General features: G+C 43.8%; 1 protein-coding gene across 1 annotated transcript; it reads right to left on the bottom strand.

Moving 5' to 3' along the window:
- Window positions 1–17,242: 17,242 nt before the first annotated feature.
- IZUMO1R (IZUMO1 receptor, JUNO) lies at window positions 17,243–20,862 on the bottom strand. The gene is made up of 5 exons (XM_019657173.1): window positions 20,835–20,862; window positions 19,250–19,393; window positions 18,296–18,484; window positions 17,752–17,887; window positions 17,243–17,594 (listed from the first exon to the last, which is right to left on the bottom strand). Exons 2-5 carry the CDS (start codon window positions 19,385–19,387, stop codon window positions 17,326–17,328), a joined length of 732 nt encoding a protein of 243 aa, XP_019512718.1. The 5' UTR covers window positions 19,388–19,393; window positions 20,835–20,862; the 3' UTR covers window positions 17,243–17,325.
- Between the last annotated feature and the right edge of the window lie 6,100 nt (window positions 20,863–26,962).

The raw sequence follows: 26,962 nt of genomic DNA, 5'->3' as shown, positions 1-26,962 counted from the left end.
ACGAACTTGTTGTGACAATTTTGCTAACCTTTTTTGATATCAGAGGGATTATTTATTATGAATTTGTACCAACTGGACAAACAGTTAACCAAGTTTATTATTTGAAAGTGCTAAAAAGGCTGCGTGAAAAAGTTAGACCACCTCAACTTTTCACCAACAATTCATGGCTCTTGCATCACGACAGTGTACCAGCTCACATAGCACTGTCTGTGAGGGAGTTTTTAGCCAGTAAACAAATAACTGTATTGGAACACCCTCCCTACTCACCTGATCTGGCCTCCAATGACTTCTTTCTTTACCCGAAGATAAAGGAAATATTGGAAGGAAGACATTTTGATGACATTCAGGACATCAAGGGTAATACAATGACAGTTTTGATGGCCATTCCAGAAAACTGTTTTGAAGGGTGGACTAGGTGCTGGCATCAGTGCATAGCTTCTGAAGGGGAGTACTTCAAAGGTGACCATAGTGATAGTCACCAATGAGGTGTGTACCACTTTTTCTAAGATGAGTTCACGAACTTAATTGTCAGACCTCGTATACAGTTTGATAAATATTTTAAGACAGCACAGAAGAAGGAAGATTTATTCTGTTTGGAGAGGGAAAGGCATCTAAGAGAGGGTGACTCTGAGTTGTTTTCCATTTCCACCCCAACTTACCTAACACCAACTGGGTATATACTGTGATTCAATTCCAGCACTAACCATCCAAAGTTAGCGCAGACCCCACAGGTTCAGGGCATGCTCTTCCATAAGACTGCCCTTACTTCAGATGTCAGCCACAGACTCCAGGAGCCCCCACGCCACCAGCACTTCTCACTGTCTGGCTACAAATTCATGGGTTCCCACAACTCCCTCAGGTGGGATAATTCACTAGGCTCACAGAACTCAGAAAGGCACTATACTTATGATTACAGTTTTATTATAAAAGATACACATAGGATGAGGTACAGGAGGGATGCAGGGCTTCTGTGCCCTGTCCATGGAGTCAGGGTATATCACCCTTCGGGCACATCTATGTGTTCATCAACCATAAAGCTCCCCTGAGCCTCACTGTCTAGAGTTTTTATTGAGGTTTCATTATATGGGCATGTTTGATTATATCATTGGCCATGTGGTAGAACTCTTTGGAGGAGGTCAGGCTGGCCCTAAGTTCCAACCCTCTAATCATGTAATTGGACTTTCTGGGGATCAGCCTCATCCTAGGGGCCCACCCTGAGTCACCTTATTAGCACAACAAAGACATTACTATCACTCAGGAAATTCTAAGACCTTTAGGAGCTCCATGACAGGAATCCTGGACAAAGATGAGACAAGTTCTTAATTACAGCATGGTTGTGTTTGGAAGATTGATTAGAAGTTTGGTAGATAGACATTCCAAGTGAATCACCAATTTTCTATATGACTGAGGAGGCCCTACCAACCCTGGCTTCTGAATTATTTCTCTTCACTTTGCCAGCCACTGACCTCCATCTGAGCAAAACATTGTCATGTGAGCAAAACAAGCTCCTACCCGTTTCCCCCAAAATAAGACTGGGTCTTATATTAATTTTCGCTCCAACAATCTACATTTATTCATTTATTCACGTACAAAAATCTACATTTATTCAAACAGTCACGTCTGGCTGACGATCTTAACTGGGGCTTATGTTTGGGGTAGGGCTTATATTACGAGCATCCTGAAAAATCATGCTAGGGCTTATTTTCCAGTTAGGTCTTATTTTCAGGGAAACATGGTATTTCTTTGAGTCCCTGTTAGTTTCTACTGTATGCAAAGTTTCTACAGGTCTAGAATTCTAAATACTTCCTGAAAATTGATCATGTATAAAGTACTGTGTGAGGTGCAGAAGTAAATGTTAAATACAGTCATGCCTTCCAGGAATGCACAGCCCTGAAAGGAGAAGAGTTCAGGGCGTTGGGCACGTATCCTTTTTGAAGTTAGAACAGTTAGAGTCCATGCACTGCCACTTAGGCCTCTGTAACCTTGAGTGAGATCCCAGACTTGGTAATCTCATCACAAAATGGGGACAGTAATGCATTCACTGATGTGGACTGATGTTGTAGAGGGTGAGAGTTATTTCCCTACACAGTAGACTTATACTGCCCTAAAAATAAAACAAATAAAATGATTTAGAATAGGCCTACTCTCCACTGTGTTCTGTATTCTAACATGTGATTTTGTAGCTAGGGTGAGTCACATTTTCCCCAAGGCCAAACAGCTCTGAATGTTGTTTGTGTAATTACCTTCATTTGTTACATCTATATATTTCCTCTTAACTGCAGTGTTTTATGGCTCTTCTGATAGGAAATTGTTTCATGATGAACAGGTTAAATTTAAAGTAGTATGGTAGGTGGCAGGAAGTTGGGATGGTTGGAGAAGGAAAGAAGTTTTCTGAATGTCAAGGAGTTCTAGAATGCTGTGGAAAGGAGATAAGACACCCTCAATCAGCTAAATAGCGGAAGTCTCCCTTGCTGGCTCATTGGGTTTGTTATGGGATGGGAGCTGTATTTGTGGTGGGAACAGGGAACAGGGAAGGGGTGGCCTTGGTAGAATGTTGTAGAAGGTTCTATGATAATGAGAAGAACTAGAGTAGCTGCCAGAAGTGCAGACCAAGATGGTGGTTAGGCACAGAGAGATTGAATACACACAGAGACAACAGCCAGACCATATATTACAACACAACTCCGCAGCAACCAGTCCAGCAAGCTGAACTATAACGTCTGTAGCAATTGACCCAGAATGGTCAGACTTGGTCAATGACTTCCATCTTCCTTATTATTTACCCCTACTTTCAATTTAGAACCAAGCTAAAAAGCCAAATATGCTCCCCAAATCAATTACCTCAGATGTTCCACTTCAGTTATCTGGCTTCCAGCTTCCTCATACCAACAAACTTTAATCGGGGCATACCTGAAACTATCCCCATATTATTATTAATTATTATTACAAAGCTTTCCTACCCCCTGCTCCCTTTTGATTTTGCCAAATGGTAAGTGATGGCAGCTGATACCCTTGTTACAGCAAGCTCTAGGTAGCTTCTGATGGTTCTCACCTGGGTGGTCTTTGTTTCCATAGCACCTTCTTGCTCAACTTGCATGAATTCTGCTGCAGAAACACTAGGAGCAATAACCCAGGTGGCTAATAACCAGTTGTGTTCTCCCTCTTCTCTACTCTATATGTTAGCATCCACTGTGGGTTACCTTGTGATTAATTTCTTGTTGAGTGGAGCCTTTAATTTATCCAAAACTGGATGGGAGAGTATTGGCGGAATGATCTAAAACTCCCCTTTCTTCCTCACTCCAGTGCCCACGAGAGAAACATGGGTTAGACTGAAGTAATGAAGCCCTCATGGCCAGACAGTGAGAGAAAGCTCTGGATTGTAACCAGAGTTGAAAGGAATGGTGTCTATCGATAGCCTGGGTTACTGTTTTCTAAGAAACAGACCAAAAGAAGGAATTTGTATTTCTGTAATTTCCTGTATTGGGGATAGGAAAGTCTGAAGAAGGAAATGACTCCTTATGGTGGTAAAATATGTTCCATTTCAGATACCTTTGGGGGCGCAAAAAGACCCAAACCAGCTACAGTTCAGAATGGAAACCCTTCCTCCCCCACTATTCTATCCTCTCAACATTTAACTGTTTCAAAGCTCCCTCTCCCCGTTCCCTTACTTCCTCACAGAGCCAGAGGGTCATAATACCAGAGTTCACCTGACAGCCCTGCTAAACCAGATAAAGCCATTTACAGTCATCCAATGCCTGCAACCATGGGGTTGTAATGTCCAACAAGGATATTAGAAATTGATTTTTCTGAAGGAGGGACTCAGACAGGGGTGTTTGAGGCTCAACAGAGAGAGGACTATGAGAAGAAAAGAGAAGGAAAGGAGTTAGGAAATGGTATATCTTTTGAAGATCTAGTCAATAAGGCTTGAATTCATCATTCAAAGAACCAGAGCTGGAACATAGGCAAGACAATTGATTTTTTTCATCATTCCTCTCAAACCCCATGTGGCTTTTGGCTGTAGAGGTTGGCATAACTCCTCATCAGAACTCAATAAAGAAACTATAGGAAAACAGGAATGGAGTGACCACCAGAGCTCGTCCACTAAGCTGAGGAAACAACTTGATTACACACCACAGTGATGAGGATATGCCCTTAAAATGATGGCCCAGATGGAGATATGGTAAGATGGATTCCCCTCTCTTCCTGTTTCTCCCTTCCCAGAAGGTGATTAGAGACATAATTTGTGGGAGAGAAAAAGGAGGGGCCTGTCACATGGATTACATCAGTGAGTGCATCTGACCTGAGTCTTCTCATGTTTTTTTGCCTTCCCTTACCCCATCTCCTGCCTCTCCTGGCTGGTGAAAAAAACTTAGAGCCTGGGCAGCGATTTACTGTACATGATGGGTTTCCTAAACCAGAGGGTGATTGTAAGGATGAAAAGAAATACTACACTTGGAAATAAATGTTCAGCACAGAACCAAACATGTGGGAGATTCTCGGTAAATGGTAGTAGACTATAATATAGAGTGAAACACAGCTACTGGCTGCAATCCTTTCTCTAGTAGTGCTCTAGGCATATTAGTACAGCCTCGATGAAACATATAGAATGCTTCTTGCTACTGGGTTGTTGAGAGCCTGTGGTGAGAGAGTGGCTCACCTTTGCAAGCATTCTCTTCTCCCCTTTGTGGCAGAATCTAGTTGTGCCTAGGATCTGTTTCCACTTTTCTCCTTTATCAAACTCAACTTTTCTTTGGTATTTCTTTCAGAGCTCTGTTAACCCCAGGTAATGATTTTTAGTGCATATTATGTGTTAATGAAGGGGTACTGATTAAAATTACACATGATATATTATTAAATTAAAAATGGATATATTTGAAAATATTTCTTCCTCAAGTTTCTGAAAGAGTTTATATAAAGTTGGTATTATTTGCTCTTTAAATGTTTGGTATAATTCTTCAGTGAAACCATTTAGATCTAGGGTTTTCTTTGTGGGAATGTTTTTTAACTGCAGATTTATTTATTTGATAGAGGGCTATTTAGATTATCTTTTATTTTTTTTTTTGAGTTTTGGCAGTGTGTGTCTTTCAAGCAATTTGTCCATTTCATTTAAGTTGTTGAATTTATTGGCATAAGGGTGTTTATAAAATTCCTTTGTTATTTATTTATTTATTTATTTAAATTGGGGGATTGGGGGAGGGGAACAGTGTTGGGGAATTGGGGAGGGGGACCAGCTAAGTTGTTGTTCTTCAGTCTTAGTTGTGGAGGGTGCCAGTCGCCATCTGGCTGCCCATCAGCAGCTGGTGGCCTCTAAGCTCAAGGTGCTGTGTTACAATCTTAGTTGTGGGTGGGCGTAGCCACCATTGAACAGGCAGTCTTGTTGTTAGGAGCATGTGCTCTCACAAGCTGAGTCATCCTGCCACCTGTTGGCAACTCAGCTTGGGCACAGCATCACTGGCCCATGTGGGAATCAAACTGGCGGTCCTGTTGCTCAGAGCTCACGCTTTTAAGCTAACTCTTAACCAACTGAGCCACTCGGCCGGCCCTGTTATCCTTCTAATATCTGTATAATCTAGAGTGGTGTTACATCTCTCATTCCTGATACTGGAAATTTGTATCTTCTTAATTTTTTTTCCCTGATCTGTCTGGCTAGAGAGTTATCACTTTTATTGCTTATTTAAAAGAGCTTGCTTTTAATTTCATGATTTTCTTTGTTATCTGTTTTCTATTTCAGATTAGATCTTTGCTCTGATCTTTATTATTTCCTTTTTTCTTCTGCTTACTTTGGGTTCAGTTTGATCTTTTTAAAAAAAAAAAACCTACCAATTTCTTTAAAATGAAAGTTGAAGTCACTGATTTGAGACTTTTCTAATATACACATTTGGTGTTATGAATATCCCCCTAGATTCAGCTCTAGCAAAATCTCATGAACTTTTGATATATCATGTTTTTATTTTTATTCAGTTTAAAATAATGTCTAATTTACCTTTTGATTTCTTCTTTGGTCCATTTTTAAAAAGTGTGTAATTTGAGAATTTTCCAGAGATATTTCTTGTTATTGGTTTCCTATTTAGTTCTATTGTGGTCTGGAACAAACCTTGTATGACTTGAATCCTTTTAAATATATTGAAACTTGACTTGTGGTCCAGAATATGGTCTATATTAGTAAATATTTTGTATCCACTTGAACTGTATATATTCTTCTGTTCCTGAAGTGAAGTGTACTCGAAATATCAATTAGGTCAAGTAGGTTGATTGTGTTGTTTAAATCCTTTATATATATCCTTACTGATTTTCTGCCTATGTGTTATAACAATTATTGAAGCAGGATGTGACATCTCTCTCTAAGATTGCAGTTCTATCAGTTTTTGCTTAATGTATTTTAAAGCCCTGTTATTTTTGGTACATAAGCATTTAGAATTGTTATGTCCTCCTGAAGAATTAACCCCTTATCATTGTGAAATGAACCTCTTTGTCTCTGGTAATATTCTTTGTTCTGAAATCTACTTTGTCTGATATTAATATAGCCAATCCAGATTTCTTTGCTTAGTGTAACATAGTATATCTCTTTATTTGACTTTTAATTAATTTGTGCATTTACATTTAAAGTGCATTTCTTATAGATAAGATATAGTTGGGTCTTTCTTTTTTTTTTTTTAAATCAAAGCTGACAATCTCTTGTGTTTTAATTGGCATGTTTAATCATTTATATTTAATGTGATTAATGATATGGTGAGATCTAAATCTATCATCTTTCTAAGTGTTTTCTATTTGTTCCATCTGTACTTTGTTACTTTTTCGCTCTTTTTGTGCCTTCTTTTGGATTATTTTTTTACGATTCCATTTTTATCTCCTATGTAATTAGCTATAACTATTTTTGTGTTATTTTAGTAGTTGTTTTAGTGTTAACGTTATATATATATATATTTAACTTATGACAATCTACCTGCAAGTCATATTACACCACTTCACATATGGTATAAGAACTTTACAGTGATACACTTCCATTTCTCCCCTCGCAGCTTTTACACTATTGCTGTCATACCTGTTGCTTTTACATATGTTATACAGCCCACACTATACTGTTATTATTGTGTTTAAACAGTCAATAATCTTTTAAGGACATTTAAATAATTTTTAAAGCTCTTGCATATGTACTCATGTAATTAATATTTCCAATATCCCTTACTCTTTTGTATAGATCCACATTTCAATCTATCATTTTCCTTCTGCCTGTTTAACATTTCTTCTTGTGTTGGTCTGCTAGTGATGATTTCTCTCAGACTTTGCATATCTAAAAGTCTTCATTTTGTAAAGATGTTGTTTTAGTTTTTCAGGGCTGCCATAGGAAAATACCACAGACTGAGTGCCTTAAACAACAGAAATTTATTTTCCCTCAGTTACAAAGGCTAGAAATCCAAGGTCAAGGCATTGGAAGGTTGGTTTATTCTGAGGCCTCTCCCGTTGGCTTGTAGATGGTCACCTTCTCACTATGTCCTCACAGGGTCATTCCTCAGACTGTGCCTGTGTCCTAACTAATCTCTTCTTATAAGGACAGCAGTCATATTGGATTAGGGCCCACCTATATGATCTCATTTTACCTTAATTACCTCTTAAAAGCCATATCTGGAAATATATTCATATTCTGAACTGCTGGAGGTTAGAACTTCAACATATAAATAGTGAGGGGCGGGGGGTACAATTCAGCCCCACGCAGGTACTTTTCTGGGTATAAAATTAAAGGTTCAGTTTTCTTTCAGTATTTTAAGGATATTGTTCCACTATCATCTCACTTACATTATTTTTTATAAGAAATATACTGTCATCCATGATTTTGTTCCTCTGAATATACTGAATCTTTTCTACCTCTGGCTGCTTTACAATTTTTCTGTTTATCCAAGGATCTATGAGTTTATCATTTTGCTCTGAAGTAAAAGTGACATTTTCTTAGGACTTTTCATAGAAATAAAATTGTGACCTCAAAAGATTTGAACATTTTAAATTTTGATACATTTTACCAATTTACCTTCCACAAAGTGTTGACCAATTTACATCTCCACCAGAAGACAATATCATATTCTTTTTAATCATTGCCAATCTAATTGGTTAAAAAAGTTCTCATTGCTTTGATTTCCATTTCTTTGACTACCCATGGAATCAAACCTTTGTTCATATTTATAGATCATATTTTCTCAATTTTCTTTATTCATTCAGTCATTTGAACTACTGCTATGCACCAGGATATGTTCTATGTGCTGCAGATAAAGCAATAAATAAGAGATATGAGGCTTGCCCCTCATGAAACTTGCTTTCTAATGGAAGTGGGAGAAATAGAGTATGGATGTGTGTGCACACACAACGCAGAGGCAATTTCAGATGGTAATATAAGCCACAAAAAATAAGACAAGATGATGTGATGGAGTACGACTTGGGATGAGGACTTTTCCACAGTGGGTAATTGCAGAAGGCTTCTCTGAAGATGTAATATTTGAAATAACACCCAAATTATGAGAAAGAGCTAGGCATGCAAAGATAAGGGACAAAAACATCACAAGAATAGGAAACACAGAGAAAAAACTGAGGGTTGCTAGTTGGGAGGGGGTGGGGATGAAGGAGAAGGGGAAGGGATGAGACAATACAAATTGGTAACTACAATATGGCCTCAGGGATAGGAAAGACAGTCTGGGGAATATAATCAATAATGTTGTAAATATTTTTCAGGGGGCCAGACGGACTCATGTCTTGTTAGGGAGACTACTTCATAGTCGGTATAGAGGCCTGACCACCGCACTGTATTTCTGAAGCTGATGTTGAATAATAATGTATGTCAACTATAATTATATCTACATATAGTCATGGGGCTCAGAGTAGAGAGTGGGAATGGAGTCAATGGAATTGTAATAGATAAGCATGATATCGGGGGTGAGAGGGCAGTAGATGGGGGGAGGGGAGTTGTTACTTTGTGAGGGGTGAAAAGGATAACTATTGCATTGTTCTGTACACCTGAAACTAACAAATAAAATAAAATAAAATAATTGATAAAAAAAAAGAATAGGAAACAGCAAGTGCTAATGTTCTAAGGCAGGAATGAGCTTAGTTGCTTGAGGACTAGAAGAAACCCCATGTGGCTAGAAAGTAGTAAGGAGGAGAGAAAAATGTTAGCAGCTGAGGTCAGAGAGCTAGGCAGCAGCTGATAAATGGAACCTGTAAGGCCATAATGAGGAGTTTAGATTTTATTCTAAATGTGAATTACCTATACATATTCTTTGTCAATTGGGCAGTCATATTTTTAATATTGATTTTTAAACATCTTGTGTATTAAGAATATTAACAACTATATGGACATATTGTAAATATTTCCTCGTTTTTCCATTGTCTTTTAACTTTGTTTAAAGTAGTTTTAAAATTTTCTTTCCCTTTCCTTTCTTTCTTGCTTTTAAAAAATAGTAGTAAATCTGTTAATTTTTTATTTTATGTTACTTTATAACACAAGAAAGCTCTTCTCACCAAAATTATGAAAATAGTCAGCCAACTTTTTCATCTTCCTCATTACTTTCACAGATCAATTTTCCACTTATTTTTAAAAATTATTGTCATGTGCAAGATAAATATTTTCACTTCACCTCTGAGCCTTCCCAGAAGAACCAAGTCTAGAAAATGGGTTAAGAACTGGATGATGTTATACCCCTTGCTTAATAATGAAAACATAGCAACATATAATTTTTAGTGTCTTGCTCTGCTATTTCGATGCTCCTGGGGGCAAAAGAAAAAAAAACAACCACATTTGACTTACGTCTGCAGAGGATAAATCTAAACTTAGCCATTGGTGAGAAATGGGCCCCGTCTCTTTGTTCCCATTTGTGATCTGCCCTCCTGGAGCTATATGCACCAGTATCCACCCTCCCTTCCAACACACCTGCCTTCCAATGCTCCCCTTTGAATCGAAGTAATCAGAGACTGGCAGTTCTAAGTTTTTCCTCTGTGAAGCTGGAGTCAGGGGGCCCGATGCTAGCAGCTTCACAATCAGTGGCTGTTCTGAGATTGGGAGCCAAAGCCTGTCCCTGTAGACAGATGCAAGCTCATGAAAAGGCCAAGATGAATTTCAAATGTTTGTTTTTTCATTGCTGGTGCCAACTCTTAGCCTCTCTATTCATAAAATGCCTCGACCCTGAAAATAATCCTGTCTCAGTTCTTTGAATCTCACCCTTGGGTGGATTTGACCCTTGGACAGTTTACACTAACCATATGGCTCAGGACTGGCACACTGCCTGGGCTGGGTATGTGGGAAGCTAGACATGAGGAGCAGCTGCCCAGGCCCCACACTTGGGCCAGAATCCTTCCACTATCCCAGTGGTTTGAGCGCCCAAACTCCCAGCAGGTGGCAAAGTCCTAATGGTAATTGAGTCAATGGCTTCTATTGGAAGCATTTTAATTTTGAAATCACTTTTTCACATTTTCTCTCTTTTCCTCTTGTCTCAATGGAACAAGTGCCCCAGCTCATTGCCAAGGTCAATCTTTGTGTTCAGACCCTAGATCACCCACCGGCCTTTGAACTCACCCCTTCAGCTCTTCTGCCCTCTTTTAATTTTACTTCTACTAGCATTTTCCATTTATCCATAAACATGTCCCCCAATCCTGAAAATGGTCCTTCAAGCTGCCTACTTCTTTCAAGTATCTATCTCATCTAAATTAGCCACTTCCCCAAACTCTCTAAGTTCCTTGTATGTTTTTCTCCTAAAATTGTCTCACTGTGGTTGTTTTATTGCTTACTCATATTTTTACTGTATCCCTTATTACTATATAAGCTCCCTGAGGACAGGGACCATGTTTGCTTCACTCATTATATCTGTGGAAATAAATGAGACCAACCCAATGAGAACAAGTGAAGGCTATTTATTCAGAACTTGCCAGGGAGTCAGCTACCATCACTTAAATTACGGCCGACTCAAAGGCAGGCAGAAGAGTGGAAAAAGGAGAACGCTTCAGGCATGCCCTGATCTGAGGCTGTTAGCGTGAGGAAATGGTAGGTGGGCTAACCAGAAATGAGGTGTTGTGTGAGATTGGTTAGAGATGCATATTTGGCTTTTTCCAGTTGGTCCTAAGTTGCAAACAGGGGCCAGCAATAGAGAAGCTGTCAGTAATTAATTAAGTCCTGGGCATTTGGGGCTAATTGTTTGAGGAGTTACTTGCCTTCCTGGATTGGTTGTTACAGGTAATAGTTGGACTTCTTGGACTCGTTACCACACAGAGTAGGTTGAATTCCTGGGCTGCTTGTAACAGGTTATGGAGCGAATTCCATTTTTTTGTAAACAGTTTAGTCATTGTTCATTCATATATTCAATTCTTCAGTCCCCAGGACCAGCATGGTGTCTACCACAGAGGAAGAACTCCAAAGTTATTTCTGAATTAATACATGTATGGATGGCAACTCAGAATTTGACATTGTCCTTCTGAGATACAGTTCTTTTCTTTTCTTTTCTACCCTAGCTTCTGCTTCTTCTCTGTCTCTTCACTAGGTCCATTTTCCCTGTCACCTCCTAACTGTAGGTAAGTTAGAGATTCTCCATAAGCTTTCCATTTCTCTCTCTACATTTTTCTTAGAAACTCATTGACTTCCATAGTTCCATATACACACTTCCAGGGAAGTGATTCCAAAATTCTTTTTTTTTTTTTTAAAGATTTTATTGGGGAATTTGGAGAGGGGAACAGTGTTGGGGAATCGGGGAAAGGGGAACAGACAAGTTGCTGTCCTTTTGTTCTTCAGTCTAGTTGTGGAGGACGTCGCCTCACTGGCCCATGTTGGTATTATCATTGTGCTTTTCCCGGGTGAGACAGATCGGTCGCTGGCCTCTGGACGGCCGCTCACAGCGGCTCTTGGCAGCTCACATTGGCTGCTGGCCACTCACGCTGGCCGCTGGCCACACACGGTAGCTTATGGCAGCCCACTGCAGCAGGGGCTGCAGCCTACACCATCGCCGGCGCCTCACGGCAGCCCAGCTCCAGGTTGAGCTGTTGTTCACCATCTTAGCTGTAGAGGGCAGTGTCACTGGCCCTCATGTGGGATCCAAACCGGGGCCCTACTGCACAGAGCTGGCACCCGAAGCCAGCTCTTAATCAATGTGCCACTCAGCCGGCCCCAAGTCATTCCAAAATTCTTATCTTTAGCCCTGACCTCTCTCACACACCCCAAGTCGGTTATTTGATGAATATCTCTATGCAGACATCCCACCAGCATCTCCGAGCCCTGGGAGGTCCTCTCTCTTCCTCCAGATTTTTCTATTTGGTTCATTTGTGTTAAAAGCACTACTAAAAGTGGTTTCTGATTCTCCAGAAGGGTAAATCTGAGGATGGATGTGAGCATGACAGAGGAAAGGATGGAAAACAAAAAATGGGTGATTGGTTTTGTTGGCAGGAATACTGCCCCCTTGGGATGCAAGAAGAGACTGTATACTCAAGCTCTCTCAAGGGCTGGAGCTGGGGAATATGGTCCAAAGTGAAAGACACCAGTCCTGGACACCAGAATAATCTCCCAAACTGGGTCCACCCACAATAAAAGCGATGGCACAGTGGGAAGTACCTAACGAAGCAGTCTTCACTGTGGAAGGGGTCAGTGGGGATGGGGCGGGGAAAGTGGGCAGGGACATGGTGAAGAAGGAATGGGAAGGCACTCAGCACTCAGCACTCCTTTTTCAGACAGCAGAGGTGGTCTGGGAACAGGATTCCTCCGCATGGATGTCAGGCTGCAGGGGCTTCTGCCCTCAGATAAGGGGTCTTACTGAGGAAGGTGACTCAGAAAGGGGTCAGAAAGCAGGGGATATATACAAGAGCCATTTTGTTTTTGTTTTTCACCTGCTACCAGGACTTCCAGCATTCTCTGAGGAAGGACTTGAATAGGGTTTGATGTTCACATAGTGGAAAAGTGCTGGGTTGCATTCAGTAGAGGGAATACTCTCTGCCATCTTTTCTCCCACCCACGATATGGTATAATGTAGGCTGGGGGAGTACCTCTTACAAACGGGAGCATCAGAGTTGAGCTATCCAAGGTTGTTTCCTTCATAATAGTGCTCTCTCCCCTACGCTTTATCTTATGCCTATAGCAGGTCTTCAAATAATGTTGTTTTGTTCAATGTTTCATTATAACAATAATGAGAAAAAAAGAATCAATTTCCGCCAGGGCCACTGTCTGTGTGGAGTTTGCAAGTTCTCTCCGTGTCTGGGTGGGTTTTCTCCGGGGACTCCGGTTTCCTCCCACATCCCAAAGATGAGCCTGTAAGGTGAACTGGCGCGTCTACATTGTCCCAGTCTGAGTGAGTGTGAGTGTGAGTGTGCACTGCGATGGAAGGGCGGCCTGTCCAGGGTGGGTCCCACCTTGCACCCTGAGCTGCTGGGACAGGCTCTGACCATCCACAACCTGAACTGGAATAAGGGGTTGGAAAATAATGATCATACTTGGCTTTATATCAACCCTTCTTAAATGTATGCATAGCTCACATTTTTTTCAGCACTTAATATTATAAGTGTTTTTGGTCTTCATGACCAGAAGTATAGCATAGGAACTTAACTCCTATTTACGTGTATATCAATTAGCCTATGGTGAAATTGGTTTTGTTATATATCGTTTTGCTTCAAGGCAGTTTCTAAAACCCATCGATGATGTTAAATGAAGACTTACTGTATTTGTGGCACTGTATACGAAAGTATGGTCCACATTTTTATGGGTTCCATCTTCCTAACAGTTCCTGACTCTGCCTCCTTTCTAGTCCACTGTCTCTCCTATAGCCTGACTTAATTCCTCCTAGAGCATTACTCACAATTAGGTTTCTATCACCTGGATTTCCATTTCATTCCCCTCCTGCAAATTCATCCTACACATAGTCCTCAGCCTTTCTGTCTTCAGTTTGGTCCCTTTTTCATCTACCCTTCAAACAATGAGATTTTTCTTTTTTAATCTGCAACTGCTAGTTACAGAGATATCATAACTGAGATTCCACTAAAATGTTTATTTCTAAGTCTTCCTTTACTAAAAGGATGTGAAAGAAACCACCAGTGAACAAGAGATTTCAATAAATGCGTAGAAGATGGAAGGCCTATAAAAGCACACCAAAGAGAACAGAGGTGGCCAGAGGAAGTGGAGGAGGCAGCTGCAGTGGGAAGAGGTGCTGACCTGCTGGACAGAACCTCTGAGTGGTTCCGGGCTCAGAGTTGGCAGGCAACTCAGTCTTGAGAGACTGCGTATTCAAATGGACAATGGCCAGATGTGTATAAAATAGAGTTCTAACCCATTATCTGTAGTAATCAGCCCAGAAAGCTGCCTACTATCTATAAGTCAGACTTATAGGAAGTTAGACCAGACAGAAAAAGGTCTACACATGCTTGCCCCCATGTCCTCTGCCCAAATTTAGAGCTCAGACAACCCAACTTTTACCCTGGGGTTGGGGAGCTTAGAAGAGGTCTTTGATAAAAAATTAAAATTCTGGATAGTGCTGAAGTTTCACATGTGGTAAAATACATGATGTTGGCACCCCAGAGAGAACCATTCTTATTCTAGCGTCTGAGAGGTCTGCACTTCAATATAGCACTTGCCAACTCCGTCTTGAGAGACTGTATATACAAATGGTCAGTGGCAAGATGTACATCAAATAGAGTTTTAACCCATCATCTGTAGTAATCAATCCAGAAAGCCAGCCTACTATCTATAAGTCAGACTTATAGGAAGTTAGATCAGCCCAGGAAGCCAAACAATAACGCCTCTAACAATTAGCCCCAAACATCTAGGACTTGATTAATAACTGCAGCTTCCCTAAATTTTAATCCCTGCTTCCAACTGAGGACCAACCAGAGAAAGCCAAATATGTACCTTACTTAGGATGCCTCGCTTCCAGTTAGCCCACCTATAGCTTCCCAGTGCCAACAGCCTAAAAATAAATAAAGCTTCCCTCCAACTCTGCCACTTTTGAGTCTCTGCCAAAACACAAGTAGTGGTGGCTGACTCCCTTGTTAGGGACTCTCTGAATAAATAGACTTTGCTTGTTCTCATTTAGTTGGGGTCTTCATTTATTTCCACACTCCAAAGTCTTGTAGTCCACAAGCCCTCCACGTATACCCAGAGCTCTTCATCAGCTTTGCTAGTCAGGGGAGAGAAAACCCACATATACAGCCGTGGAAGATCCCTATATAGCAGCTGGCTGGAAAAATCAACCCAGTCCTCACTCTTAAATATGGGCGCTCAGCACAAGTCACCAGAGACAGAGAAAACCAGTAGCATAAAGAAAAACAAAACAGGTTGACCTTGGAGGAAACAGGTCATTCAGGGACTAAAAACAAGCTTTAAAAAAATTCTAATTACATCTTCAATGAGATTTGCAAAGATATTACATCCATAAAACCAAAAACAGCAGGCTGTGAAGAACAAGGGAATAAAAAATAAAGTGTCTCCTGGAAATTAAAAGTGGGTTGCCAAAATTAAAAAGATTGGAAGATTAAGTTGAGAAATTCAGAACAGAGAGAGGAAAAAAATAATCTGAATGTGCGACAGGAAAGATAAGCCACATTTTGCAACTTTTTCATCTTTTTGAAATGCAGAAACGGGTGCCTCTGGGGCGGGACCCTGGGGCCCAGGGGCTGGCTGGTGGGGCCTCTTGCTCTGTGTTAGAGATATTTTGACCTATGTGTTTTAGCCACATACATGGATCACTCTGATTAAAAAAATAATTTAACTGCAAACCTGACCATTTCACTCCATTACTTAAAATACATCACTCCTGCCAACCACAAACTGGGAGAGAGCTCAGCCTATCTTCCTTGACAATGACAAGCCATGAGCCAGCCTGCTGTCCATCCACTCTCCACATCACTTCAGCCCCAAACAATGACTTACCAGAATGTTCAGTGTAAACCTTATGAGCTGGGACCATGGGTCAGACTTAACTGGCTTCAAACCAACTTATGCTGTCCTAATTTTTAAAATGGGGAGACAAGAGTACCCCTTAAGGCTTTTGTGAGGCTCCAATGAGCTAACACGTGTTAGGAGCTTGGCAGAGCCCCAGGCACAGAGAAAGTGATCAATAGTCACCGTTATTAGGGCTCCCAGAGCTAGTCCTGTTTTGTCTGTCTCAATTTTAGTCCTATAATACTTTGACTATTTTTTTATTTTTATACCTAAGAATACTAAAATAGACTCATTAAACTCTCAGCTCTATTACCAAACACACGCGCTCAGATCCTTCATACAGTTCTTGATGCTTAAGAAATTTTACCTATATGTATTTTAGATTATGTATGTATATTAAAGCCACATTTATTAACTTAAGAGCAATTAAAGGTCCTGCTTCATATAGTTCATGCCTTGGGAAACTCAGCTGGCTTAGTGTAGCATTCTCTTTGTTCTCAATAAAATGATCCTTCTTCAGCAGCGCTCAAGCCTCACCCCCTTCGTGAGGCCTTCCCAGAGCCCCCACCCCTTGTCCTTGCAGATGCAGTGAAGTGCTTTGTGGCCACTGCTGCTTTCTTCTGTCCCCAACTCCAAACTCTGAGCACCTCACTTGGAAGGATGCTCTTTGTTGGTTTTGGAACTCATGTGCCCAATCTGTAACAGGGAAAGCTGAAAGTAGTGGAGGCAGCTGCTTCAATCTTGGTACCCAAAATTGAGCCAAAGGTTTGGGTGGCCCCATCCTTATCCTGATTTGGGGTCTTTTGTACAGTGTTTCACTTACTGAAAAAAGGGGGATGCTGAAAGCACTTCTACCAGAGAGGTGTTGTAAGGATGTAACAAGAGGAGCGGGTGTGTGTTAAGAAGTTAATCATTAGTAGGAGAGTAACAACCAAATTTGAGACTTCAGTGCAACAGGCAAACGTGCTCCCTCATTGTGCAGCTTGACTCCCTGACCGTAGAGCGAGGACAGAGTGGGTCACACAGCGAGGAAAGGTCAACTGCTGTGTGAGTGGAGGCACCATCGTGGAACGGGGGACCAGGGCTATCAGCATCGGCTGTCAGGGAAGGAGGTGGGCATGCACTGGATGAGCAGGGCCTGGAGTCGCACATCAGAGCCCCGCCATCCTTAAAGGCAGGAGCGGGTGGACCCCCTTGGCAACTCCCGGCCTTCCAGGTAGGGAAAGACAGAGCAGAGCAGCAGAGGAGTTTGAGAAACAAATGTGCAAGGCACCAGATCCTGCAGCCTCATCCCCATCAATGTCACCCCATCCCCCCAGCCTCAATGTCACCCCATCTCCCCAGCTCCTTTTAAGGGAGGGTTTGAGGAAGGAGGCTGCCATTGCCCTGCCTGGCCCATAGCTGGGGGACAGGAATGTGTGTGGGAGAAGAAGCGGCTCTCAGGAAAGGAATAGCAGGAACAGAGAGAAGGCCATGAGCGTATAGGAGAGTTCCCAGGACGGGGCAGGGCTAGCAAAGAGGAGGGCCACGGCCACATTGGGGTTGCCCTGAGCAGGCTCAAACCACTTCTGCAGACACCGCCCACTGTTCCTACGCTCAGGGCTCGCCTTGAATGAGTTGCTCCAGATCTTCTCACACAGGTCAGCCGGGGTGGGGAAGTAATGGGGAAAAGGGTGACAGGCGGCTCTCGCTGGACAGCGGCTCTTCCCTGTGGAAGAGTAAGGCATGGGCAACTTTCCTCCTACTGCTCCCACCCTCACACCCCCATCATTTGCCTTGGGGAAGCTGAGGGGGCTGGCACCTTTCCCCAGGAGGGGGGCCTCCAAGGCCTTGCTTCTCCCCAGGCTCTGTCAAGTACCACTCACCCCGACTCCAGTCCCAGCTGCCGTACCAGTTGGATTGGCAAGTGTAAGATGTGTGGCAGTCTGCCCACCACTGCTCACAGTCCTCCAGGCATAGTGGTACATCCAAAATTCGCTCTCCCTGCCCACTCAGGTCCACCTGGGCACACACATAGCCAGAGACAAGAAATGAGCAGCAGAAATTTGAAGAGTGTCAACAGCTACAATGGTACTTGTACCAGGTATCATATGAACATATTCTATTATGATGTCTCTAAGGATTATTTTACCAATGAGAACAATGAGGCTAAACAGTTTGGCTCAGGCTACACAGCTTCTACAGAAGATGGGACTCAAATAGTCTCTCCTGCTATTGTTCTCATCTGACCATTCGCCTCCATGCCCCAGGGCCATTCTCCGGAAGCAGCTTCCTCTCCGTTCCTTTCCCCAACAGCGACCTCTGACACTGCTCTTATCCACAGAGGGAGAGCATTTCCTGTTCCTGCTATTATCCTGGCGCTCAGGTTCTTAGTAACAGGGTATTGCCTCCCCAGCTCAGTCTTACCACCTGCTGGATCCAAGGCCCCAGGTTCGGGGAGCACTCGTAGAAGCAGACAGCCTGGATGAAGTGCTTCTGACAGTCAGGCATCATCAACCCACAGTGAACCAGGCTGAAGCTGTAGAGCAGGGACACATCCAGGTGAGCTTCCCAGCTTGTGTTGGCTGTGCAGCAGGCATTATCCTTCCATGGCATGCACTGAGGGGGCAGGAAGAAGCAAAAGGCATGGGAGCGTTATGGGGTAAGAGGGAGGGGTTTGGCGAGTGTCTAGGGCAGAAAAGTAAAAATGTCTCCTAGAAGAGGACGTGGGCAAGAGCAATGCCTTTACACCAGCACCCCCTGTATAGAAGGAATGCTGATAATTTGTCAATATTCACACCCAAAGGGCAATTGCACACTGACCTCCCTGCCACAGGTTGCACAGTCCCTTAGAAACATGACTTCCAGAGTTTCATCTCCTGAGGGGCAGCAGGGAACCCCATGAGACTCAGGGGAATGTGGGGTTGCCTTGATGGGAGGGCACCATAGCTGAGGAGGGCTCAGTAAATGCCTGGTAGAGGCCAGCTCTGTTCTTTCTCTCACATCCTTGTCAATTGCTTTTAGGGGCTTGGGGAGGAGTCACTGAAGTCAGATGGATCCCAAGGCCTATTGGTAGGAAAGCTAGAGAAGGAGGACTTGGTTCGTTTGCATCTATGCTGAACCAACAATGGGCCTCTGGGGTCATCACCTGCCCCCGCTCCCCAAGTGGCCCGGCAGCTCAGAAATGGGAACTTTGAATCCCTCAGCAACTATGGTCTCAAAAGGCCACAGTGTCCCTCCAGTGGGCTCTACCCAAATCCCAACCTAAGGAACCAAACGAGTCAGGGTCGATGAAGCTTCAGAAACCATCTTGCATTTGTGTCCCTTCCCTGATCTGCCCAAACAGCCTCCCTCCCACCCCTGGGCCGGGTCTGGCCTCTATACCTCCTCGTAGAGCTGGTCTTCCGGGCTGGGCTCTCGCTTGTGGTGCTTGGCCTTCATGCAGACATTGAGCAGCTCATCCCCAGCCCAGATGGGCGTGACTGTCCCGAGCCCTAACAGGAGCTGCCACCACCATTCCATGGCCGACTGCAGAGAAGAGACCACCTGCTCATGTACTAGAGAGGACACCCTGCTCCACTCCATCCACTGTCCCAAGGAGTGAGTATGGGCTTCAAGGCTCCCCCAAGTGGCCATGATGCCCTGGCTGCTCCGAGGGCCTCTCTCTGAGGCAGCCTCATAAAATGTCAGGGCAGGTGGAATAAGCCTTGGAGGTCTGACACCTACCCCCAACGACTGTACAGACACAGCAAGTAAAGCCCAGAGAGAAGAGACCAGCACTAAGGTGAAGGTTGACGTAGAATAGTACCAACCTACCCTGGGGGAGCTTTTCCTGGCCCTTCTCTGCTCAGAGGCAGCCTTTCTAATTCATGACATTCAGAGCTTTGATCCTGGGTGAGTAACTGAGCAAAGGCTCAGTAACCAGATTCTACATGGGGCAAAAGGCATGGTGAAACTGGGTAGTGTGACAAATACAATCCTTACCCCCTCAAATGCCAAACCCTAACTCTAGCCCCTCTGAGGGGTCCATGCATGGCCTGCAGCTCCTCAGGCAACTGGTCCCCTTCCCTGTTCCTTCTAGCCAGAGTCCTTCCCTCTAGAGCAGCGGCTCTCAACCTTCCTAATGCCGCGACCCCTTAATACAGTTCCTCATGTTGTGGTGACCCCCAACCATAAAATTATTTTCGTTGCTACTCTATAGCTGTAATTTTGCTACTGTTATGAATCGTAATGTAAATATCTTTTTGTTTTCCGATGGTCTTAGGCGACCCCTGTGAAAGGGTCGTTCGACCCCCAAAGGGGTTGCGACCCACAGGTTGAGGACCGCTGCTCTAGAGCAATAGTTCTGTCTCCAACAGCCTCAGCCCCTCTCAAACCGAGCCCGAGCACAAGGCCAGGCAGCCAAGCACCCATCAGCCTTGCTGCCATCTCAGAGCCAGGAGCATGCCTGGGCATGAGTCAGATGTGAGAGCGCTCCGCATCCAAAGGTGATTTTCATTACAGGAATGAGGAGGCCGGCTTTTCTCTTGATGTCTGTCAAGCACTATGTTTCCAGCTCTGTTCTGGGTAGTTCTGGTAACAGGAGGGAGTAGAAAGAGAGACCAAAGTGGGGAGTGGGGGGGAAATGGCAGAAGAGCACCCTGTCTCAAGTGCCCAACACTTTAGGAAACAGGGCTTACTCAGCCTTTTCCTACCCAGGAGCCCATGGCTCTCCCCCTGCCTCAGGCCTTGCAGGAACCGGCTGTGGACCCATCACAGTGAAACTGAAAACGTCTGGCCCAGCCCAAGTTTAGAGACTCAAACATCGGAGGGTGGAGACCCCAGCACCTTCAGAGCGCAAATCTAAGGCTGCCCTCTCTCCCCAGCCCCAGTTTCAAACACAGACACAGAGAGAATTCTTTAAAGAACCAGGTTTGTCAGGTAAAAGAGGAAGGATGCTGCCCCCTTCTAGGGTTTTCTTCATACTTACTTTCAAAACAGAAGCCGCTCCCTCCCACCTTCAGAGATTGTGAGGCTGCAGAGACATCTCTGCTCCTACCCGCCCATTTATTACCCACTCCAGGGCCTACTAGGTCCAGGTGCAAATGCAGAACTCCAGGTGGCTCCAGTTAAATGGCATCCGTCTTACCCAAGCATAGGGACTCCCTGTGGCTGGAGTCAAAGGGTTTCTGAGAAAGAGTTTTGCTTTTTCAGAGAAAGGGACCCCATAGTGGGTGAGATGCTGGGCACTTTAGTCAGCTTCTGAGTTCTGCTCTCAGCGCTGCTACTTGCCAGCTGAAAGCCCTTGAGAAAATGACTTCAACTCTGTCCGTTTTCTTAACTGTAAAGGGGGCTATCCTATTATAATGGGATTGGTGGGGGGAAAAAAACAAAAGAGAAAGTTCATGAAGATGACTTGGCATCGCGCCCAGCACAGAGTTAAGTCTTAATGGTTTTCATGCCTATCCTTTTATCCTCTGAAGCCTTTCTCTCTCTCTGCCCTGTTCCACAGTTCTACTGTCCTTTCATCAGCATATTACCTGGGATGAGCCACCTGGGTTCATCCCAGTGACCTGTCTCAGCCCCCAGGAGCTAAGGTTCCTGCTGGAGAGCAGACCCAGCAGCACAGAGATGCAGAAATAAAGTGGGGCCTTGGGGACCCAAGAATTTAAATGTGTGACCAAAGCCAAAACAAACAAAACCAAAAAAAGTCCCTCTGCAACCTAGGTAACGGCCTCCCTTAGCATGCAGGGACAGCTGTCTGTGAAACGGTCATCAAATAACATTTTATTCAGTGTTGTTTCATTATAACATTAATGAGATGCTGTAGGAACTTAACTCTTGTTTATATCAATTAGCGTGAGGTAAAACTGATTTCATTATAAGTTGTTTTTCTTAAAGTCGCAGTTTCCAAGAACCTATGATGACTTGACTGTATATGGTCTGGCTTGCTCCTTGCAATGACCCCTAGAGCGAATGCCCTCCCTATTTTTTTTTTTTTAAGATTTTTATTGGGGAATTGTGGGAAGGGGAACAGACAAGTTGCTATCCTTTTGTTCTTCAGTCTAGTTGTGGAGGACGTTGCTTCACTGGCCCAAGTTGGCACCATCATCGCGCTCTTCCCGGACAAGGCAGATCAGTCACCGGCTTCTGGACGGCCTCTCACAGCAGCTGCTGGCCGCTCACACTGGCTGCTGGCCACACATGGTAGCCCATGGCAACCCACTGCAGCAGGGGCTGCAGCTTACGCCATCGCCAGCGACTCACGGCAGCCCCAGCTCCAGGTTGAGCTGTTGTTCAGCATCTTAGCTGTGGAGGGCAGTGTCACTGGCCCTCATATGTGGGATCCGAACCGGGGCCCTCTGGCGTCCCAAACCAGTTCTTAACCATCGCGCCACTCGGCCAGCCCTGCCCTCCCTATTTTAACTGTGGGAAAACTGAGGCTCAGCTGGGGAGTGGCAGAGCCAGAATCTGAGCTCAGGTAAACACGACTTCATATTTGATGCATAAGGACCAGGTGAGAGGGAGACCTCCAGGACAGAAAAGGTAGGTGCTGTCTGGGTCTCAAGTGAAGCCTTTAAAAAAGAAGAAGCCAAATGCCATAATTAGATTGCATGTTGGGAAGCATATGTTGGCTTTATTTGGGAACAGTGATGGTTACCAGCCCAGCCTCCCATGTCCCTGCCCTAAACAGAGTTAGGAGTCTCCATTTTAGGGTTCGATACCAGGTGGTAATGGCTTTCCTGCAACATGGTTGTCTTCCCACAAGCATCCACTTGGCAGGAGTAAAGCAGGGGTGCATGTCCCATGCAAGTCTTCACAAATACTGTTTACCCTTAGACAACATTGGGGGTGGGGAACAGTTAAAGGAGCTGACACCACACACCCTGGCCCAGTCCAAAATCTACAGAGAACTTTTGACTCCCCCAAAACTTAACTACAATCAGCCTTTCACATTCTCAGATTCAACCAACTGTGGATGGAAAACAGTTTTCCATCTGTGTTTGGGACTGCAGTTGGGAATTCAAAAATACTATTTGCGGGCTGGCAGAGTGGTGCGTTGGCTAGGAGTTGGCTTGGGATGCCAGCTCTGAGCAGCAGGGCCCAGGTTCGGATCCCACATGCAGGCCAGTGATGCTGTGCCTTCTACAGTTAAGATGGTGAACAACAGCTCGACCTGAGGCTGAGCTGCTGTGAGTTGCCGGCAAAGGCGTAGGCTGCAGCCCCTGCTGCAGTGGGCTGCTGTGAGCTACCATGAGTGGCTGGCAGCCGATGTGAGCTGCCAAGAGCTGCCGTGAGCAGCCGTCCAGAGGCTGGCGACCGATCTGCCCCACCCGGGAAGAGCGCAATGATCACAGTACCAACATGGGCCAGAGAAGCGACGTCCTCCACAACTAGACTGAAGAACAAAAGGACACCAACTTGTCTGTTCCCCTTTCCCGATTCCCCAGTGCTGTTCCCCTCCCCCAATTTCCCAATGAAATCTTAAAAAAAAAAAATACTATTTGCCATCCGTGGTTGGTTGAATCCACGGATGCTAAACCCCATGTGGGAAGGGTGGACTGTGTTTATTGAAACAAATCCGTGGATAAGTGGACCTAGGCAGTATATACCCATGCTGTTCAAGTACTCAGGAAGCTCTAAGGCTTGGTAAGGTAAGAGAATTAGGGTGTAACTCTAAGTTTCCCATGGCTGTGGAAGTGGCCAGGACAAGATTACACATAGAAATGAAGTCCAGAAGTAATTGCTGAAATAGAAAACAGGTCCTTGGTAATTGTCTTTCACATGGAAGGGAGAGGGTGAGGAGGGACTTGCTAATGTCTTAGGACAAAGCTACAGGAAATGAGCTACAATTATAGCCAGTGCAGGTGGCAGGGAGGGTGGGAGGAAGGGAACATAATGGCTGACATCTCCCCAGGGAGGTGGTGTGCGGCTTTTGAGAAAACTCATTTGTGCCTTATTGTTATTGAGTCTTGCTGAGAAATCTGTTTTCTGACTGAAAGCTGATAAATCAAGGCTGGCGGTGGATGAGGCTATTTGAAGCTGCTGATCCCAAACAGTTTTCTTCTTAAAAAAAAATAATAAAATAAAATAAAATAAAAAAGTAAAATAAAATAAAATAAAATAAAATAACTCTTACATTGCTGACAGCAGAGCTACAGCTACATTCAAAGCATCCTGGAGGAGGGGGAGGCCGGCAGAGCTGGTGTAAGAAGCAGCCCAGCCTGTCTGCTTTGGGATGGCAGCCCATGCTGGGCAGTAGTGACTCTCTCCCTCCCCCCTGCGCACAGGGCTTCCCAAGGAGCTGAAGCCCGCTGTGTTGAGAACAGACTAAAAAAGCAAAGAACTAGTGCCAGAAATCTCCTGGTGAGAATCTGAAGTCAGAGTCTAACTGGGGGAGATATTGGTGACTCAGAGTTCTTAGTGGGTCTTGTGAGTTCTTCTTCTCACCCCCAAATCTACGGACCATCCTTGTTTGGTTTGTAACAAGGTCAAATAAAAACAGGCATCTTGTTTATCCCCACCACTTCCTCCCCTCTATGTGCATCCCATCACCAAAGCGATCGATTTAATGTTCTGCATACATCTTGAACTCTAATTCTTTCATCCCTGTTTCCCATGATCACCGCTTGCCTCAATTCCTGCAACAACCTCCTAACTGGCTCCCTTGCCCTTTCCCAAAGTTTTGTCCAAGCAGCAACCAGAATGATCTAATTTCCCAGTATTTTACTATGAAAAATTTCAAGCATAACGAAAGTAGAGAGAATTTTACAACGAACCTCCATACATCCCCACTTAGATTTTACCATTACCATTTTACTATATTTTCTTTGTCGCTCCTCTAGCCAACCATCTTAGCCCTCTAGTCATCCATCAACCTTCTTATTTTTCATGCATTTTAAAGTAAATCACAGACATCAGCATATTTCCTCTTAAATAATCCAAGCATGCGTATCATTAACCAGAGTTCAACATTTGTCTGCAGGGTTTTTTCTTTCAGAATGATCTTTTTAAAGGTAAAGATGGTGATGTCACTCCCATATTTAAGGCCTTTCTAGGCTTAAGATAAATCCCAAATCCTTAACAGTGCACATGGACCCTGTTTAATCTGGTCCCTATTTACTTTCCCAACCCAGTCTGTTCTTTCTCTCATATGCACTGCAGAGACTCCTTCTCCCTGACGTCTGTAATTGCCTTGCTCTCTTACTTGGCTCCTCAGCTGGCTAGCCTCCCCTAGCTCATCCTCTGTGGCTGGTAACTCCTATTGTATCCCTCAGTTCTCAGAACGAATGGCTTTACCCTCAGGGAAGCTTGCTCTGTGCCCCAAGGACTGGTGAAGGATGGGTCTTACGCTTGCTGTCGTCATGGCATTTACCACCTTGCTTCCTTATAGGCTCGCGTCTGCCTTAGAATTGTAACCATAACCCTATCCTTCCTGGTGAGAGAAAGGGTCCCAAACTCCAGTTAACCTGAACTGTCTTTAACACTTTCAACATTCTTGCTCCAGACCTTTGCACACGCTTTTCCCTTTCAACTGGGGCCTCTGCCCTATTCTCAGCACTCTTACTATCTTCCTTTAGTTGATGCCTTATTTTTCAAGTCTCAGTTGGGAGCCGTCACATTCAAGAAGGCTCAAGTCGTGGTTACATGTCCCTCCTGGTGCTCTCATAGCCCTTGGGTTGCCACTGTCATGGCACGACATTATCCTGGAATTGCCTGCTGCCTTCTGTGTTTCCTACTGGGTTGAATAAAGCTCCTGGACCAGTAGAGATTGTGTCAATTTCACAGCATCACTGCCTAGGACATGGCAGGCTCTCAGTAGGCTTTAAGTGAACAGTGATCTTTTGTTGTTTTGATAAGAAAGATTCTCTCCTATGATTCATTTTTACTAAGAAGCATACCAGGAAAAATTCTGGGAAATCTCAGAGCTTTTGTGGATGGTCACACTTATAAGTGTTTTGTGCCTGTGATGTGCAGGCTTGTAGATTTCCACCCTTTTTTTTTAAAATTGCTTTTCTGTCCTTCATTCGCCTCTCACTTATTGCCAGATGACCTATGCTTGAAGGGTCTTGTTTCGCTCATTTTCCTGACTCCCCACAGCTCTATTCACCATGAAGCTTGGCACATGTGGCTGGTGAATTGTTTTTTTTTCTTAGGCATGTACGCAATTTCAAGTTGAAAGAATGAAATTGGATCAGTTTCTATTTCCTAGATTAAAGGAAAAAAATATACATCTTTTTAGAGTTGTTTTAGTCTTTATGTTTTTGTCTTACATTGAAAGTTTCTGAGAAAGCACAAAGAAGGGTTGGAAGGTTCATAACATTTTGTTGCAGAGAGAGAATGTGATGGAAAGTAAATAGGTTCAAGGTGGTAAGTTTTTGACTCCTTCTGCCTACAAATGAATAGAAAGGGGGAAATCAATTTTCCAAGAGCCTGTGTGTAAATTACCTTTGGTAATGCAATGATTAAGCAATTGCCATTTCTAGAAAAGTGAATTTTGTGATTCTTCAGTGCCTCTATTATAAACCACTATGATGTAACAGTCATTATGTGAAGCTCTTGAATGTTTACTTAAGACTTAATTCTCTGGAAAATGTTAACGGTTCAGTGACTCCAGTTTATAAAATTAGAGTTTAACTCGCTAAGTATCTCCTCACACTTGAGTTGATGATTCTGTGTTTTAATCCAAGCCAGCAGATTTTCTGGTTGCCATGGATACTGGGACTAAAGAGGAACCATTGAGTCATCTTAATATATTGTCCTTAAAGACAAATCATGGCACCCATCCACAGAAATGTGGAAATGTTCTATTTCTTCCAAGTTCCCTGAGTGGTGGTTTCTTTAGATCTGGAAGAAGTTTCCTGGGCTGTTGCTACTGCAGGATGACTAGTCCCTTTGGGTGGAGTGAAGAGACACAGGCAATGACTGTGGTTATTCAGAGAGCTGTGCTTTGTTCATGCCAGGAGGAAGGTGAAGTCAACTAAGGTTTCTCAAGCATCACTCTGTTTCAGGCCCTGGACCAAGCTCCTGATAGACCTCATCTCACTGCTTTGTCTACTAGTCAAGGGCAAAGATTGTGTCTAGTTCAATACTGTACTCTACATAATTTATAATGAT

The sequence above is a fragment of the Hipposideros armiger genome, unplaced genomic scaffold (genome assembly GCF_001890085.2).
Source record: "Hipposideros armiger isolate ML-2016 unplaced genomic scaffold, ASM189008v1 scaffold_274, whole genome shotgun sequence".
Lineage (NCBI taxonomy): Eukaryota > Metazoa > Chordata > Mammalia > Chiroptera > Hipposideridae > Hipposideros > Hipposideros armiger.
Note: the sequence above shows the minus strand (reverse complement) of the source record. Positions and strands in the feature narration are given on the sequence as shown.